General features: G+C 38.0%; 2 protein-coding genes across 2 annotated transcripts in view; both read left to right on the top strand.

Annotated features, from left to right (window-relative positions):
* The window catches only part of RABGAP1L (RAB GTPase activating protein 1 like), a 525,385-nt gene that overhangs the window by 212,212 nt on the left and 293,558 nt on the right, over positions 1-19,615 (top strand). The window lies entirely within an intron of this gene.
* On the top strand, positions 9,193-10,338 carry GPR52 (G protein-coupled receptor 52). Its single transcript, XM_065410122.1, has one exon. The coding sequence runs from the start codon at positions 9,193-9,195 to the stop codon at positions 10,336-10,338; it is 1,146 nt and encodes a 381-aa protein (XP_065266194.1).

Raw genomic sequence — 19,615 nt, 5'->3', positions numbered from 1 at the left:
TAAATAAAGCTTCTGAAACATTTTGAAAACCTTGTTTACTTTACATATAACAGTAGTTTGGTTATATAATATATAGACTTATAGCGAGACCTTCTGAAAAATGTTAAAATGTATTACTGGCACGCGAAGCCTTAAATTAGGGTGTATAAATGAAAACTTGGCACACCACTTCTGAAAGGTTGCTGATTCCTGCTCTACAGAATCTTTTGCAAAACTGCACTGGCTGCATTTAACTTTATGCCAGCTTGTTGGAGTTGGGTTAGCACCTGGTCCAGAATAGCATTATGCTCAGGTTTTAGCAAAGAGGAGAATATCATCCAAATAGCAATATGCACCCTGGATATTATGAAGGAGCTGAGAGACCACTCTCTGAAATATCCCAGGAGCAGAGTCTAAGCCAAAAGGGAGCCATTGATAGCTGTACCTCTGAGATAGCATGCTGGAAGTCAATATCTGGGATCCACATACCCAGCTAGTTACCTCTTTAAAGGCTGACAATTAAAACTCCCCACATCTCATATATTTGAGTGCCCTAAAATTTGTGCAGTTCAATATCACCATTTTTCTCGTATATGATCACAGAGAGTGAGTTCAAATATGTAAACCCTTCACCCTCCCAAATGTTACCATTATTTTTCATGCGCTGCAGTTCTGCTTGGAGCTTGTCTACAAGTGCGAAAGATATATGACGTGCAGGTGGTAAAAAGAGTATTAGCAGGTTGCTAAGTACCTTGGGAGCTAGTCATTTGTCCAGTAATGTACTTAGCAGTTCAAACTTTTATTTGGCACTTGAAAGTAGTGTATAGTGTATTTAATAGCTAATTTATTTCAGATGACTCCAGTGTAATTTCCATGCGCTGAGCCTATGTATTAATATTAAGCTAGCTATAGAGTGGATGGGTATGTTGTGGTATTTGGAATGCAAAAAGGGCAGTTTTAAATGAAATGCATGTTTTTAGACCTTAAATATACTTTCACAAGCCATTAAATACACATTAGTCACATAACCAGAAGGAGAGGTTAAAGAAAAAGACAATGAAAATAACGATGCCCTCGATCAGGGTGTGTGGGGCAGTGGTAGTTAATGTCGCTTTGTATATTTACCAGTTTATTATTTTTGCCTGCCTCTTACTGTTCGTAGTAAGACTGGCCTATTAGTTGAATAATGTAGCTGAAGTCGACGTACTTAGATTGACTTACTGTGGTGTCTTCACCGCAGTGAGTCGACTGCTGCCACTCCCCTGTTGACTCTGCCTGCGCCTCTCGCGGCGGTGGAGTACAGGAGTCAACGGGGGAGCACTCGGTGATCGATTTATGGTGTCTAGACTAGACGCGATAAATCGACACCCCGCTGGATCGATCGCTGCCTACCGATCGGGCGGGTAGTGTAGACATACCCTTAGAGCTGAAACTGAAATAGACACCTGGGATGAAAAGGGAACCAAGGTAAACAAATTCAGCGGAGAAAAAATCTAGAATAGAAAATAAAGAAAAGGCTGGAATTAGATAGAAATGAAGTAAACTATAAAGAAATTAAATATTTTTAGAAAAAATATGGAATATTTTTGCCCCTTTGGCCTGAGCAAGTATCCACTATTCTGGGCCTTGCACAGTTGTTTCCGTTAGGAGGAGAAATTGATGATGTGAGTCAGATATTTCTTTGGTGCAATCCTGTTTATTTACAGTGAATGTACACAAACTCCTATTTCCCAGGGCTCAGTAAGAAGAAACAACAGCAGGGAGTTTCCTTGATCACAATTTTCAAGTCTACTTCTCCAGTGATTTTTGTGTCCAAGAAACTTTGTGTAGGGGAAACCCCTGTTAATCTCCCTGGGATGGTTTTGCTCAGACCTTGCCACGTGGTCTCTTGCCGTGGGTGGTAGCTTCTGTTGTTTCCAGCTATTTCACTATATAAGGGGCATTTAATTGTTCCATCCATTAAAGCATGAAAGAAGGGTATTTAGCTCACCCCATAGTTTGAACCAGGTCTGCAATTGGCTGTAGATTAAACAACTGCTTGATGGCAGCCATTAACACCTTCCAGCATACCACTATATATAAAGGGGAAGTAATGAAACAGAACAAAAAATGAGGACAAGTTTTGTTTAAAAAAAAAAAAAAATTTTGCGCTATATTGTCTCCTAATGATCTACATGTGGAGGCCCTTGTTATGTGTGGCTTTCCCCCTGCCCATGCAGAAATGGGGCAGTGCAGCCTCCAAGGCATAACATCATTTTCTCCATACCCTGCAAACTCCATGGGTTTGGCAGGGTTAGCTAGTTTCTGCTTAATTTGCACCCCCATTCCTCGACATGTAAAAAAGACAATATAAATTACTGTAGACAGTTTGTAACTTGCACTGTTTCCCTCTCAGCTGTTTGAGAAAATCCATAATGAGTTGGGCTCTAGAAGCAGCTGAGTTCTGGGAAGCCACTGGCAGCTTGCCACTTGGCTTCTTGTCTGACTTCACTCCCTGAATGGAAGAACTCAAATCTTCCCTACTTCTGTATGGTAATTCTCACACAAGGAAGAAGGGTCACTTTTAATTAATCTAGTTACTTTATCACTTTTATTATAATTCATGAAACAGTATCATTTTACACACACTGAAAAAGAGTCAACATATGTTGACATTGTTTCCACACTATGTTACACACTTGCTAGTTAGTATCCTCCTGGACTCCTTTTACAACTTCCAAAATATGAGGGCAGGGTTGCTGCTTACAAGTATGTGTAGGACTCTTTCTGAGGCCAGTAGAAAGACCTGAAGTTTCAAAAATCTGCTGGACCAGATGTAATGAGTGAGTTGGTTCTCAGTTGACAACTTCTATTTAGTGATGCATCTCTGTAGGAAGCCTAGTTTGATTATGCACATTAGGACTTGGAAGAATGAGCTTCAACATTCAAAATTATTATGTGGAGCCGTCCCAGATTGAGGTGCAAGCTGGATGAGGTAATATTTTTTATTGGACCAACTTCTGGTGGTGAGAGAGACAAGCTTTCGAGCTACACAGAACTCTTCAGGTCTGGGACATGTACTCAGAATGTCACAGGTAAATACAAGGTGAATACACCAGATTGAGGTGTGAGCAGAGGCGATTTTGGAACAAACTGATCAATTAAACAGTAATAAGTCATCAGGACCAGATGGTATTTACCCACGAGTTTTGAAAGAAACTATCACTTAAATCAGCCTCTCTACCAGACAGTTGGGGATAGCTAATGTAGTGCTGATTAAAAAAAGAAAAAAGAAAAGACTCCAGAGGCGATCCCGGCAATTACAGGCTTTTAAGCCTAATTTCAGTACTAGGCAAATTTGTTGAAACTGTAGTAAAGAACAAAATTCTCTCATACTGATAAATATGATATGTTGGGGGGAGAAGAGTCAACATAGCTTTTGCAAAGGGAAATCATGCCTTGCCAATCAGAATTCTTTGAGGATGTCAACAAGCATGTAGAAAAGGATGATCCAGTGCATATAGTGTACTTGGACTTTCAGAAAGCCTTTGACAGAGTCCCTCACCAAAGGCTCTTAAGAAAACTAAGCAATCATGGGATAAGAGGGAAGGTCCTCTCATAGATTAAAAGACAGAAAACAAAGGGTAGGAATAAATTATCAGTTTTCACTATGGAGAAAAGTAAAGACTGGTGTCCCCCAAGGATCTGTACTAGGACCAGTACTGTTCAACATATTCATAAATGATCTGGAAAAAGGGGTGAATGCTGAGGTGTCAAAATTGGCAGATGATACAAAATCACTCAGATAGTTAAATCCAAAGCTGACTGACTGTGAAGAGTTACAAGGGATCTCACTAGACTGGGTGACTGGGTGACAGATAGTAGGTGAAATTCAGTGTTGTTAAGTGTAAAGTAATGCACATTGGAAAATAATCCCAGCTATACATACAATATGATGGGGTCTAAATTAATTGTTACAACTCAAAAAAGAGATGTTGGAGTTGTGGAAAGTTCACTGAAAACATCCACTCAGTGCACAGCGGCAGTCAAAAAACCTGACAATCTGAGGAACTATTGGGAAAAGGATAGATCATAAAATAGAAAATATCATAATGCCACCTTATAAATCCATGTGATGCTCACATCTTGAATGCTGCATGCAGTTCTGGTCACCCCATCTCAAAAAAGATAGATTAGAATTGGAAAAGGTGCAAAGAAGGGCAAGGAAAAGGATTAGGGTATGGAACAGCTTCCATATGAAGAGAGATTAAAAAGACGAACTGTTCAGCTTAAAAAAGAGACAACTAAGGGGGGATGTGATAGAGATCTATAAAATCATGAATGGTGTGGAGAAAATGAACAGGGAAGTGTCATTTACCTTGTCTTTTAACACACGAATTAGGGGTCACCCAATGAAATTAATAGGCAGCAGGTTTAAAACAAACAAGAACACATACTTCTTCACACAACACATAGTCAACCTGTGGAACTCGTTGCCGGGCAGTGTTGTGAGGGCCAAAAGTATAACTGGGTTAAAAAAAGAATTAGATAAGTTCATGAAGGTTAGGTCCATCAATGACTATTAACCAGTATTGCCAGGCACGCAATCCTGTGCTCTGGGTGTTCCTAAATGTCTAACTACCAGAAGCTGAGACTGGACAACAGGGGGTGGATCACTCGATAATTGCTAAGGTTAAGATTTTGTCACAGTTATTTTTAGTAAAAGTCACAGACAGGTCATAGGCAATAAACAAAAATTTGAGGGAGCCTGTGACCTGTCTGTGACTTTTACTAAAAATAACTGGGAGGAGGACAAATGGGGGAAGAGGAAGGAATGAGAGCTGGAGCCCCATGCGGGGGGAACTGACAGCCTGAGCCCCTCCACCACAGTGGGGTGTACAGCTTAGCTGAAGCCACGGAGGGCGGAGAGGGGGAAGGGGGCGCACACAGCCCCATCTCTGGCTTAGCTGTGGGGGGCTGCTAGGGGAGCATACGGATCTGGCCCCTGCTACAGCCACTGACAGCTGAAGCCAAAGAAATCACAGAGGTCTGGTAAAGTCACAGAATCCGTGACTTCCATGACCTCTATGATTAAATTGTATCCTTAATAATTGCCCTGTTCTGTTAATTCCCTCTGAAGCATCTGGCAACCGGCCACTGTCAGAATATTGAGCTAGATGGATCAGTGGTCTCACTCAGTATGGCTGTTATTATTTAGAAATCAGTAAGTTTCTAAACTATTGTCATGTAAACTTTATTTTTTTAAATTTACCTTTTTATGATTCCCGTAATGTTAGGTTTAACTGCTGCTAAATTTGAAGTGTCTGATTTTCAGTGTTTTAAAAGGTGTAGACGAGCCCTTCAGTTTTAGCCTGGATCATGTGTGGAGTCCAGCAGAAGGAAGGGAGGAGTAGGGATGTCTCATCCACTTTTCCTCTCCCAAGCCTTCTCCTCACCCCATCACTGGCTGCAAGCAAGTGGGAAAAGAGAGGAGTCAAAATTCCTTTCCTTTGCTACCCTTGTGGTGCAGCTAGGTGTTACTCAGAGCTGAGCCTAAAGGCTCAATCTAGTTCTAAAGCATTTTGTTGAAGCAATTTACAATAGCAAGTGATTGGAATATCTTTCATATTGCACTAATGTACTGCTTAATATTTCTCTTAAATCCCTCAACTGGAGGAATACAGTAGCACAGCTATACCAGTGTATTTCGTAGTTACGTTGCTTCAGTTCTGTATGCAGTTCTGATTTCCAGAGATTTGTCATTCAGCCTTGAAAATTTGCTCCAGGCTGAATTTGCAATACAAGGTGTTAACCCAGGAGCAACTTTTGCCAAATTTGGTCTGTGGTTTGATGTAGCAGAATTACAAGACTTAGTAATTAGATACTTTATTCTATTTTATTCACCCTCTAAAACCAAATCTGTGACAAATGTATTTTGCTGGTCTTTAGCCAAAATTGTGCTGTGCTGTATTGGTGTATGATTGGGTATTTTCTGAATATACTGAATGTTTCAATTTTGTGTTAAAAATGTGTCTAGTATGAATGTAATCATTTTAGTTTATGCTCATTTTGTATCATGGAATGACAAAACACATATTTAATATCCATAACCAGAAGAGGAATAATATCATGAATATCTATTGGTATTACATAAATCAGTTAATGGAGTTTAAAAAATCTGTAGACTTTAACACTACAATGGTCTGTTACGTTGTCTCACACTCACCTACGGAAAGAAAATTGTTCTGACCAAAAATCTTTTTTTAATAATTTACTAAATATACAGTTACACATTTTGAATAATTTTAGGGACTTATTTTAATTTATCCCTTTAAAATCCATTGGTAACTCCCCTCATTTTTTTTTTTTTTACGTTAAACTAAAACAAATAATTGGTTAATGTTAAATCACTTAAACATTTAGAAGCAATAAATGTTAGATTCATTCCTAACAAATACTTTGAGAATAACTTTCTCAACATTGTATTTAGGTATTGCAGTAGATAATGCTGTATACTCCAAAAATATACAGTGCTGAGACCTCTGCATATCTAGACATAATAGAGCGAATTAATTAGCTAGTTTGAGCCTTAATTTTAAATGTCTTTGCATTTGGGTATTTATTTTGGATCTTAAACATTGCTTAAATGTATTTTTTATGATTTTGTAGTTATATTAACGTGTCTACATTTGTGTTGTTTAAATAGTTCAGTAATTTGAATTGATAAGAGGGTAGAAGCTGATTTTAAACTTTTACAGATCAAAATAGAACAGCATGTTTTTGATTTTTAAAACAATCAGTTTGACTTTATGAAGGTTAGCACTTATTTGTTTAATAATTAATAGGACTTTCCTGCCAATAAGGATTAGATTACTGCTGACTTGCTTTAACTGGTGATTGTTATAGTAATATTATGGTAGTTTCTATGTGGTATGCAAAGGTACATCTATGAATAATTTCATGTTTTGCTAATCTGCAGGATATAACCCTGTGGAAGTACTAGAAGGGAAGCCTCTTTCAGAAGTTTCCAAATACCATTAATATATTATAGGGAAATGGTCAGTTCCATTGTCTTAATTTGTCATTCTTATTTGCCTCTTGCTGTGTAAGCCTGCATTGTGCCTGGCAACTGTTACCTAGTGACAATTTCAGCTGCTTTAGCCATTGGCTGTGCTGTTGATTGGGGCAGAAGGACCGAGTCACCTTTCTGATAGTGAGTTCTTCTGCATCAGCTAAGGATAAAGAGGAGCAGCAGGCTCAGGTGCAAGCAATAATTTTGAGAGAGAATGTGAGGAATAGTGACAGCATCCTTGTAACAGCCTCACAGTAAATAGGACTTCTGTATCAAGCAATTCACCGTAGCAGCTGATAAGAATGAACATAGGTGAGAAACATTGGTTTATTGCTGTAGCAAGAGAATTTTTTTAAAAAGTAGTAATTTTGTAACAGATTAAATTACTTATAAACAGAGAGAATGAACAACTGGCAAGTGTTTTGGGGATGTTATAAAATCAAAAAGAACCTTCTGTACAGCATGATGGTGCACCTTGGAAAATTAACTTCAAAAGAATGCTTTCTATCAAACTACTGCATCAGAAGTGGAGAAAATGTTTCTTTTCTAGTGAATGAAATTCCTTCAGAAGGACAGTGAAGACTATCAAAAGCATCAGTGAGATGTCAGTACTTTTAAAGGGACATTAAACAAATGCTAATATAATAGCTACATGACCTTGGAAATCTTTTTATTTGGATTGATTCGTTCTTGTCTGCCTCTTCCTAATCTCAGGAATTCTAGGATTAAAGATATTTTTAGTATTTCTGGGTTTTTTTTTAAAAACAAGACTGTGTACATTTAGTAACCTAGCTAATGGTCCTTGCACTAATCAAGCAGTTACTCAAAAATGAATACAGAAGAGGCTTTCTTTAACGTATGGCTGCTCCATAACCGCAAATACAATTAACAGGTAATGTCCAGCTATTAGAAGATCTGGTTTTTAAAGCAGTGATTTATCATGCTAATCGTCTAATAAAAACAGAAAGTCTGTGGCAGCCTAGAAGATGAAGCTGAATGACAGAATAATGGAGTAAACAATGGCAGCTTTTCTAGTCTGATCAGCATTTCATTAGCTTCACAGCAGAATGCAGATGGAAGTTTCTGTTCTTGTTGTATGGAGCTTGTGAAAGGATTCAGGTGTTGCTACAGAGGTGAGAAATATCATGGATATACCCATGAACTTCACTGTACTGATCCACTGTAGCAGATATGGCATTATTTCTGAAGAAAATTATATTTGATCATCACTGCTGAAATGAAATGCAAGAAGGATTTATTTTGTCTGTGAGGACCTTGGATTGTGCTGCTGACATTGATAGTTGTAGTGGACCGTAACTGTTTAAGAGAGTTTTGAATACTGACTTAAAGCTCCAAAATTTATGCTTACATTTTTCTGATTTTTAAGTGATTACACATGATCTTTCTCAGTGTACAGGTAGATGTATGTTTTCCTTCCTGGGAGTCAGAGGACAAACCTGGCTTTCCCCATACCCTTCTCCCTCCAAATAAAATTCATTATTCATACACAAGCTGTGGTGAGTCTATTGGAATTACCCTGGACAGAAATGTTTTCCTTACCTCTCTAATGAATAGAATATATGAAGAAAAGATCTCCTGAACAGAGCCAAAAGACACAGCACAATACGGTGAACTTTTCCTTGGTTTTCCAGACATTTTGTGGTTTAATTATTTAAATGAACATAAAACATTAATTTGTTTCTAAAGATTGCTGATTCATGAAACCTGTGTTGTATTGAGACATTTCCCCCTTTTTATTCTTTGTATTTTTCTTGCTAATTCCAAAGAAACTGCCTTTCTCAGGAAAAAACAATCACAGAATTTTTTTTTGAGGCAGTTGACTTTTTCCTGTCTCTCCCCCTCCCCTGCCTTTTTTTTGTTTGTTTTTATTTTCATCTTCCACAAATACAGTAAAAAGAACCTGTTTTCTTTAGAAGTGCCTTGTGTTTGACAAAGATGGATCAAGAGCACTGGAGGAAACCTGTCAGTGGCCTTTTTTCTTCTTTCTGGCTTTTTTTTTCTTTCCTCAAAGCTAAGGTGTGTCAGAGTGTTGCATTGATGCTGAAGAGGCATCAATAGCTATGAGACTGTAACCTCCCTGAGAAAAGTGCTGGCCGTGTCTACAAAACGAGATCATGAGACTCTGAAGCAGAGTTTAGCTGATGTTGGGCAGGTCACTTGCTCACCGTAGCTCCGATTGCAGTGTTCCCGAATCCCAAACCATGAACCACTCCAGATGGACTGAATGGAGGACTCTGAACATGAGCAGTAGCATTGTGAATGTGTCTGAGCATCTCTCTTGTCCGCTAGGATTTGGCCACTACAATGCAGTCGACATCTGCATCCTTGAGACAGTCATTATTGTTTTGCTAACATTTTTAATTATTGCTGGTAATTTAACTGTAATATTTGTCTTTCACTGTGCTCCGCTCTTACATCATTATACCACCAGCTATTTTATTCAGACCATGGCCTATGCTGATCTTTTTGTTGGAGTTAGCTGCCTGGTTCCTACATTATCATTGCTTCACTACTCTACGGGTGTCCATGAGTCCTTGACTTGTCAGGTTTTTGGATATATCATCTCTGTGCTGAAGAGTGTCTCCATGGCATGTCTTGCTTGCATCAGTGTTGACCGCTATCTTGCTATTACAAAACCTCTCTCCTATAATCAACTGGTCACGCCTTGTCGCTTGAGAATCTGTATCATTTTGATCTGGATATACTCTTGTATGATCTTCTTGCCTTCCTTTTTTGGTTGGGGGAAACCTGGTTACCATGGTGATATTTTTGAATGGTGTGCTATCTCCTGGCTCACCAATGCTTATTTTACTGGCTTTATTGTGTGCTTACTGTATGCTCCAGCTGCTTTGGTAATCTGCTTCACATATTTCCACATCTTCAAAATTTGCCGGCAGCACACCAAAGAGATAAATGACCGGAGAGCTCGTTTTCCTAGCCATGAAGTGGATGCTGCTGGAGAGACTGGGCACAGCCCTGACCGCCGCTATGCCATGGTTTTATTTCGGATAACCAGTGTGTTTTACATGCTTTGGCTCCCCTATATCATATACTTTCTGCTGGAGAGCTCTAGGGTGCTGGATAATCCAGCACTTTCCTTCTTAACAACATGGCTTGCTATAAGCAATAGTTTCTGCAACTGTGTGATATATAGCCTCTCCAACAGTGTTTTCAGGCTGGGACTCCGGAGACTGTCAGAGACAATATGTTCATCTTGTATGTGTTTAAAAGACAAGGATGTACGGGACCCCAAACCTAGAAAACGGGCTAATTCCTGCTCCATTTAAAGAAAACTGGGACAACTAATGAAATGCAATCTGACATTGGGTTTGGATAGCATTTGATACATCTGGAAATTTGCCACAACAGAACTATTTACTTGAATAGTTCCTATGACATGAGATGTGGGTTTGGAAGTAATTCGGAATAAAGGGAAAGGTTGCTATTAAAGGGCACTGAAAGGGTACACAAATTATTATGAATATGGGTCTTGTGAAATTGTGTGGTGGTATGACAGAAATTTAACAGAAGATGAAAGAAATCAATATCTCATATCTTCCACAGGGCATGATATAACAGGCACTTCAAAGCAGGCCCCCCTTAGGATAAATTAGTGACTTATTAAATTTTTTTCCTTGTAGAGAAATAGTCATATATTATATATGTGGCAGGATATACAGTAGTCTCTCGCATTAAAATAAACTTTTTTAAACAGTGGGTGGCTCTCCATAAATGACATCAACAGAGGATGCATAATAAATGTTGCAATTTAACAATCAGCTGCACATAGTCTTTGCTTGTGTCTTGTACTATTTTCAGTTGTACAAATATCCGCTAAACCCTTTCCCTTCCCCCCAAAACCTCATACAAATTAAAGAAACGGATGGGTACACTTTTTGGATAAAGTTAAAGTTTTATTTTTTGCATTTCTGGTGCAGCTTCCACAAAGCCTGCTTTCCCTCCCCCCCCCCCATTTCCATTTTTTTTTCATGCCCTGCACCCTGGGTTCCATTATTCAGAAGTGACTTAGTTAATGAAGGAGCCTGTCAGATAAACATAATTTCAAATAACTTCTTCCTTCAGAAAATTCTGGCTATTTTTACTAGCTTGATGATTGCATTCACCATATTCTAATAACTTTTACAAACTTCGTTCTCTGGATCCTGCTGAATTAGCACACAGTATTGATGTGGTGTCCTTTAGGATGTACTAAAGCTTTTCCTTTAACAGTTACACAAATAATCCTAATGCAAATATGATAACCACACACAGCAGTGTAACATCACTGCTCAGTGAATTAAAAAAAATTTTTAAATGGAAAATAACTTTTCTGTGGGGTCTGAATAGCTTACTGTTGTAGCTGCCAATCCTTCGTGTGAACCTAGCTTGCACATATTGTATTTTTTTAAAAAAGAAAATGTAAAGTATGTGGTCTGTGCCTAATGTTTCATAGCATATGGAGTAGGTCAATTTTAAGTCTACAGGATTTAAAAAAAGAATTACTTGCTCTAAGAGAAATACTTTTGTGCAGTTATTAAATAGATATTTATTAGAGGAGGAGGTGGAGAGACAATTTAGTATAAAATACAGATAAGAGCCTCCGTATTGCCTTTTGTATTGCCTTTCAGGTTCACCGCTTAAATAAAATACTTTGCAAGGGCACTACATGTGTAATAAATTGCCTGGGGTTCAGATATAGTATGGTAGGTAGTGAAATATTTTAAATATTACTTTTGACCCAAGGTGCCATTTTCTCAGATGGTGGTTTGTTTTGTTTTTTTTTAAAAAGGCCTAACTATTGCTCCTCTTAACAGCTGCGCTATAGTTCCTTATTTTACCAAAATGCATATAATGAAATTGTGCCTATGACTTTTCATAATGGAAGTCAACCCTCTTTGCACACCAATGGTTTGACTACAGTAGTCCCTTTAAAAATAAAAACGTACGCATTGTTTTATTGAGGTGGTTCTGAACCCCTGTACATTTTTAAAACTGTAAGAAAAGTAAGAAAAAATAAAAAGAATAAAGTAGTATTATGTATATCAAAACCAGACTTGGCTTTAGTTCCCTGATGTTATTCTTTGTTCTCTGAAAGTCCAAATGGGTGACAACTAAGGAATTAGAATAAAAAAAAAAAAAAAAAAAAACTTTAATTTTTTGTTGTTGTTGTTGTTGCTTTCCCTACATCATGTGTCTGTCCTTGTTTCTAATATTGTGTATTGGTGAGGCAGGTTTAAGTGCCACTTGGAAGTTTCCTCTAGTCTAGCTAAGCTTATTTGGGGTTGATAATTACCCCAGATTAATACTCCAGATAAAATTTGAGAGGAATTCCTTGGTACCCTTGTCTTTACCTCGTATATCTCATAGTTGTCTAGACAGATGAACCTATTCCTTCCCTTCTGAAGACAATGGGTGAAATTTTTAAAAGTGCTTAAAGTGGTTTGGTTCTATTTTTAAAAGAGTTTTAGGCATTTTGGTGCCTACGTCTCATTGAAAGAGAGTGAGAGTTAGGTTCCTAAGTGTTCAGGATGGGTAAAAATCTATTTAAAAAGAACTCAAAATAAGAGTTTATTTAAATTAATTTTTTGTTTTTAAAAACCTTTTTAAAATGGCTTATGTTAAGGCCTAAATTTACTATAATCTATTAAAATAATTTAAATAAATAAAAGAAAAATGCTGCTTTAATGAGCCCTCCTCAAATGTTAATGAGTTAATGAGTTCAGCTTTTTTTATGATACAGAGACTCAGGGGGGATTCTCTGTAACATCTCTAACTTTTGCAGTCAATTAAGCTTTATAAAGTCACAATACCGCATTCAGTATCTATATTATTTTTAATCTTTGCAATTGAGTGAATGCTAGTATTTACATTTACTTTCAGTTTCTGCTGAGCAGAAAAGCTTTTGCCTTAATTACTTTTGTTTTCAGTTTATCTAGCAGATGAAGAGAAAATATTTTCTTCATTTGGACTAATTCATTCAAAACTGAGGAACCAACCGGGAGTTGAAAAAACAGGAAAACATGTTTTCATCCAATCTATGAATAAAAACCAGGTGTGAAAGAGAATTAAATCTATTAAGTCTAAAAGTTGAAGGACAAGGGGCCAGATTTTCAAAGGTATTTAGGTGCCTAAATATGCAGATAGGCTCCTAGTGGGATTTTGAAAAGTATCTAATCAGGCTAGTTGCCTATTAGCACTGTTGGCCCCCAGATACCTTTTTTTATTTCCTGGTCACCATAGGCCAGATTTCCAATCTGACAATTCACTAACTACAATTTATACTTCCTTTGTTAAATAAATCTGTATTCAGCACATTTAAGGTAGTTTTATTTTATTGATAAACAATTTTTAAATGTTTTTCTTGTGCATTTTCAAATTAATTCCAATTGCCATCCAAATGTAAATCAACATAAATCCGCAGTAAAAAATTAATAATCTAGTAAATAAAAAATGTATCATTAACCATTTTCTAATAATAAAAAGGAAATACATTTATTCATATTCTTAATTATGTTAAACTATACAATTGTTTAAATAAGTGTGTATAAATACAGGGTATTCTCCTGTTTGCAAAAAGTACCACATTTAGTATAAAGGTTATATTTATTTGCAAATCAATATGTTTTAATGGTTGTACCAACCAATGAGAACAAACCTTTCTTTAGGAAAATGGCTGAAGTATAAATGCAAAACAGGGTTAAAATCAATGATTTCTTGCTGATGTAAATAATGATTAAAATTGGTGATTTAAATCAATCCATCTTGTAAATGCCTGAATCATTTTTGAAAATGGGATTAAGAGCCTTCTGAAAATTTTACCCAGTGGATATTTCATAGCTGTCCCCAACTGTTCTGTAGTGCATGGAATCAAGCTTTGGTCTTCACGCTGCAGCTAGTTTTGCTAAACTCTACATGGTGATTATTTCACCTTTTTGGGGAAGTGTAACCTATTTATTGGCCTAAGACCAGTCTGTGCCCACATACTCATAATTCAGCTTGTAGTTAAGGCTGCCTATGGGAGGGTGAAGTAGCAGTATGCCAGTCTCTAATGAAAGAAGCTAATTTTTAAGGTAAGAAGGGGGAGAACTAGAGTACCTATCACCAAAGTCTCAAGTTACTAGTTTTGGTATGCATCACAGTGGTTCAAGTCTTAAAGGTGACTTGAAGAGGGTCTTTGCCTCTTCATTTTTATTTACTGATAGTGTAGTATTAAGATAGCTCTAAAGGGCTTGATTTCTAAAATAAATGAATGTTTTGGGGTTTTTTAACCTTCAAATATCAACCTTCCTTAGGGGACCCGAAGATGTGGTTTGGGAGATTTTACAGCACCTACTTGAAAGGAAAGGGTGAATGTGTAGCAAAAGAGCCTTTCTTCCAATTTTTTGTTAGGTGTTTGAGTTCAGTAGCTGCTAAGAAAAACAAACAAGAAATCAGTTTGAGTAAAAATCACTCCCTCTGAATTGAATAGATGTTACTTGTTTGGTATTTGTGACATGATAAACAAGCGATATCTTGAGTCATCTGCAAAATTTGTTAAGTGAAACATGATAGACAAAACCTGAATGTATAATGTAAATAAATAGGGGGAAAAATATTTTCTGGCAGTTTTAGTTACAATATAAAAATGTAACAAAATCACAGATTAACCTCTTTTCCTTAGTAGGTTACCTGTAATTGTGTGTGGTGATATTAAGCAACTTAACAAAACTCTTAAATCACTACTTTGGCTCAGAATGCTTTCTATTATTTTTAACATCTTTTTGATTTTCTCTAAATCTATTTTTTATGAGTCATTGTAACTGAAAAAGTGCCTGATCCATGGGACAACTATATAAGGACTTGCAGGATTGGTATCAAAAAAAGGTTTTTCTTCAGATTTACTACTGCTTTTTTAACTAGTTTGCCTACCGTTTACCATCATTTGAGTATGCAAAAATGTGTGCTAGCAATGTGACTCTTGCATTTGAGGCTTTGGGTTTTTGATTATGATGCTTATCCAGCCCTTTATAATTATTTCCATGGGTGAGTAGCCTGCATATGCTCTGTGGGCCTCTAGGATATCACAGCTACAATAAAGCTGCTTTTATTCCAGAGAATTTCCTCTAGCTGATTTCATCTTTTTATGGCTGCCTAATCCTACTCCATTCTCAGAAGCAGACTTGGATCCCACCCAGCCTAAGTATTCTATATAAAACTAAAGGTAGGAGATGCCCTGAGCCTGGTCAGCATATCCCAGATATGCAGGAAATGGCAGCCAAGAAATAAATGAAAAAGCTCATTTAACTATGTTCCCTGGCTTGTCCCACCTATGTCACCCATAGCAGCTTCATAACTCCATGATCTTCAATTGGATACTCTTCCCTTTCATACTCTTCTCTGACCTTCCTGGTCAACCCAGTCAATGAGCCCTATATGTGACCTACTGAAGTTTATGGAATCCAGAAAACTGCATAACTTCTCTTCTAAACAGGGCCATATGATCTAGATGTGCTATTGTTTTCTTGAGATTAGAATGAAATCTTTAAAAAAGAGAAAACATATTGAAGGTCTGCTTGTTTTCTTGAAGGACAGTTTCCAGTTATGCACTTGGAATTCCACTGCAGCAGTGACAAGGTGGGGAAAAGCAAATTACATATTGCATAGATATTAACTGGTAAAAGGTGTTTAATTGACCCTATACATACTGATGACTAACTGTGGGTATTATTTAATAAGGTAATAAGAGTTAACAGTTATTCCGCAAGTTACAGAAATGTCTTAAAGTTGAACAAATCTTTTACTTTTCAAAAATAATATTAGGGCTTGTCTACACTGGCAATTAACAGCGCTGCAACTTTCTCGCTCAGGGGAGTGAAAAAACACACCCCTGAGCGCAGCAAGTTGCAGCGCTGTAAAGCGCCAGTGTAAACTGACCCAGCGCTGGGAGCTGCGCCCCGGTTGAAGTGGACCGCAACCACACAAGGCACTTTAAAGTGCTGCCGCAGCAGCGCTTTAGCATTGCCAGTGTAGACTAGCTCTTAGTTTAACAAATTTTTACTATAGCACCACAGGTGTGCATGATGGTTTACAAATCTAGGGACTAATTCACTTCTGCTAGCAGCGCCCTCGCTGCAAGCCACCTTTGTGCAAATAGCAGTGGAGAGGAAAGTTCTTTTGCATATGAAGCCAGTCTTATGTCATATAAGGGCGCAAAACCTGGCCATACTGAACTTCTGTTTAGAGAGCTGGCTGGAACTCTGTTACCTAGCAGTTAGAATTCTGAGCTGGTGCTCCACCCTAGAGATGCTACAGCAGAGAGTATATCAGGTGGTTTGCCTTTGCTTCTTGTCCAACAAGCAGAATCTGTGATACTTACCTCCCCATTCCTCTTCTCAGCCTTTGGAGAGATCAGCTGTGGGAAAGAGTTTCTAAAGGCCAGTTGCAGGAGGGGTAGGTCAGAACTCCTTCTGAATACACCCATGTCCCCACTCAATGGGAGATCACTTTGTTTCCTTCTTTCTGGTCCCTGCTTTCTCTTTCTTATAACAGTTACATGAGTTTACTGCAGCCTTAGGCTGCAGGAACCTCTGTGTTGGAGTGGAGTCGGGAGGGGTGGATATTGTGAATGCTGGATGGGAGTAGGGCATTGCTTATGTAGGTCCTGGAGATGGGGCTGCTGTGGAGATATTACCTCACCCACCCTCATTCCATGTCTTGGAATCTGTCAGACTGGTTGCTGAACTTTCTAACTCGTGAGTTAACAACCAGTAGGTCCCTTACTGCTATGTGCCAGAATATTGGTCAAAGGCTGGCCTGTAAAGCAAGCATGGCTACCTATAATTTTTATTTTATTTTTAAGTTTGCTCCTCTGAAGAAGGGGTTCTCTAATAAAGGAATTCTCTGTAAGGTTTGCATAAAGGTTTTTCTTTTCCTTAGCATGCATTGGAGGATTCCACTGGAGGCTTAATTCCTTTTGATGGACAAAAGGAAGTACAGTAGATATTTCTTATGTCAGTCAGGCAACTGCCCAATTTGTCTCATGTCCTGATTTTCCACAAAGTCTCCCAGTATGATGATCTTACATTCTTGCATGTGAAATCCAGATTAAGGAGAAAACTCTGATTTATTTTCTTAAATTTATTCCATTGTTGCAATTTCTATTTCTTTGTTAACTATAAGTCACATAAATGTCTTGTTAATGGAATACTCCTCACTTCCATGTGCCTACAGACCTTTTGAAATAAAAATAAAATGTAGGAAATAACAGTACAAATATTAACCAAATAAATCAACATGTCCAACCAAGTCATAAAATCAACTTGGTTAATAAAATGAACATTAAAACCTCTCCCTGTGCATCAGAATGCTGGAGTCCTCTGAAACATTTTAGGAAATGGCCCACAATAATAAAAAATTAGCTGCTAAAGCAAAAAATTAGAATGAAAAGGTTGAAATGAGGACATGTCCTGTACTGCAGGTTAAGCAAAGCAAAATTGCTTACATTTATGTATAAGATTCCCCTTGTGCAAATGTGTATAGATTGCATATATTGTGCCATGGCGTTTGCTATTCCATTTCTCCTGAGTATTTGTATTGGTACTTTGAATCTGATTTTACATTTAGTATGAAAGAAGATATGTGAAGATTGGCTTCTGCTTAGGTGCAATTGATGCCTTCGAGGGTGAAAAGGATTTGAGCCTCAGAGGGGAGAAAAGAGTGGAAGATTCTGTCAAATCACTAGTGCGTCTGAGAGTTAGAAGGGAGTTGCTCTTTAAATAACATCACATCCTCCCTTCCTTTCCTCTAACACTGCGGAAATCCTTCTGTTAATTGTGATCAAGGCTCCCTGAATTTTTGAGTGTTGAGGGAGCAGAGTCTGGGAGAAGGGAGAAAAGCACTGAACACAACAGAACTTTGTTCTCCAGCAAACTCATGGGAAAATACAGGCAAGAATTAATGCTTACCATTTCACAATTAATTCCTGTGGACTCCTGGTGTAGAACTTCAAACTCCCCTCAAGGGGTAGTTTGTAGCACAGGTGGGATGCAAGGACAATGCAGCTTTTTCAGCCAGGCTGACTTAGGAGGTAGGGGGAAAGTGGGACAAAGAATGCCCCAGCCCCCTATGGATTCCATGAGATCAGTGTGATTTTTATCAGATCTCAGGACAAATGCAGACTTGGCCCTTCTCTGCAGTGCCAAACCCCATCCACTTGAGAAGAATGTGACACATTCTGAGGCAATACAAATATATATGGTTACTTAAGGCATGCCCACATTTTGATTGTATTGTTGTTTTTCTTTTCTCCCCTTTGTTCTTGTTCCCTTCTATAAATATTTAATTTGAAAAGGAAGATCGAGATGAGTGAATATTACTGAAATTGAATGAATAAATTAATGAATTATTGTGAGCATCATGGAAGAGGTCAGTTTTCAGGAGACATTTAAATAAAAAGTAGGGTAGGGTGTTCCATGTGTTGGTAATTGCATGGAAAAAGGCATGGACCTGCAACTATGTTGAATTCTCATACACCTCAGATGTGAACCTCTTCAGATACCTGCACCCAGTTATAGGAGTTTTTTAATTATGAGTATGCAACCTTTTAAAGTATTATCCAATTTGTGTGTTTATATTTAATTTGTTTTTCCCCCAGATTTTGCTTCTGGCAGTTCTCCTTGTTTGACTTCTAAGTTTAGAATTGTAAACGGACAAATGATATTTTTCAGTGAATAGGCAAATTTGTCCTGACCTATGAAAGGCATGTAGGGTACCCACAGGGCTTGGAATGTTTATTAACCAATTAAATTGTTCATTTTCCTGTTAGCTATTTTATTATAGGAGAATAAGTAATAGGATTTGTGTATTAAGGCAAAAAAATTAACAAGTCTACAACTGAGCTGCTCTTAATCTCTCGCATTAATTTATTGCAGCAAACAATTTTTATATTTGAAAGAATTCATTGCAGTAATGCTGTTGGGCCAAATAGTGGCTTCCCGTGGGTAAACCTTCAGGGGCAGGAAAATTGTACAAATTCTTAGTTTGTGTTAATACGGTTGAGGGTACCATATTTTTGTTTTGGTTCTCTTCCCTGTTTCAATCAAATGAATTCCAAGCACAAATTAAGTGTCACCTTTTGGCCATGTCGCAAATTCGCTGGGTCTGTGTGTCTACCATCTGGCCTGCAGACTAGAAAGTTGAGGCCAGGCCCAGCACCAAAGGCCCCTTGATGCTGGTGCATCCTTTGACACCGCCATTGTCTTGGTGGCAGATCCCATCATCGAGTTCGGTATCAGCCTCGGTGCTGATGCCTCTCCTGGTACCATGTGGCAGTGTCTCCTTTGATGCTGCTGGTGCTGATTCCCCACTCCTCTTTGGCACCAAACTTGCCACCTTATTGGGCTTCAGATGAGTCTGACCGTCAGTTTGCCTCATCGGGGATGGCTCCCCCATTGTCACCACAGAACCTCTTGGTAAAGGGAATTCATATCTTAGACGATTGGTTATTGAGGGGCAAGTCCAGAGAGGAAGTCCTCTCTTTTGTTCACATCACTCTACATCTACTCAGTCATCTAGGACACATCCTGA

This window comes from Emys orbicularis, chromosome 8 (genome assembly GCF_028017835.1).
Source record: "Emys orbicularis isolate rEmyOrb1 chromosome 8, rEmyOrb1.hap1, whole genome shotgun sequence".
In the NCBI taxonomy this organism is placed as follows: Eukaryota; Metazoa; Chordata; order Testudines; family Emydidae; genus Emys; species Emys orbicularis.
This window is presented reverse-complemented; position numbering and strand designations above follow the sequence as displayed.

Coding starts and splice junctions, on each gene's coding strand:
- GPR52 (XM_065410122.1), top strand. CDS start 9,193: ATGTTGGGCAGGTCACTTGCTCACCGTAGCTCCGATTGCAGTGTTCCC.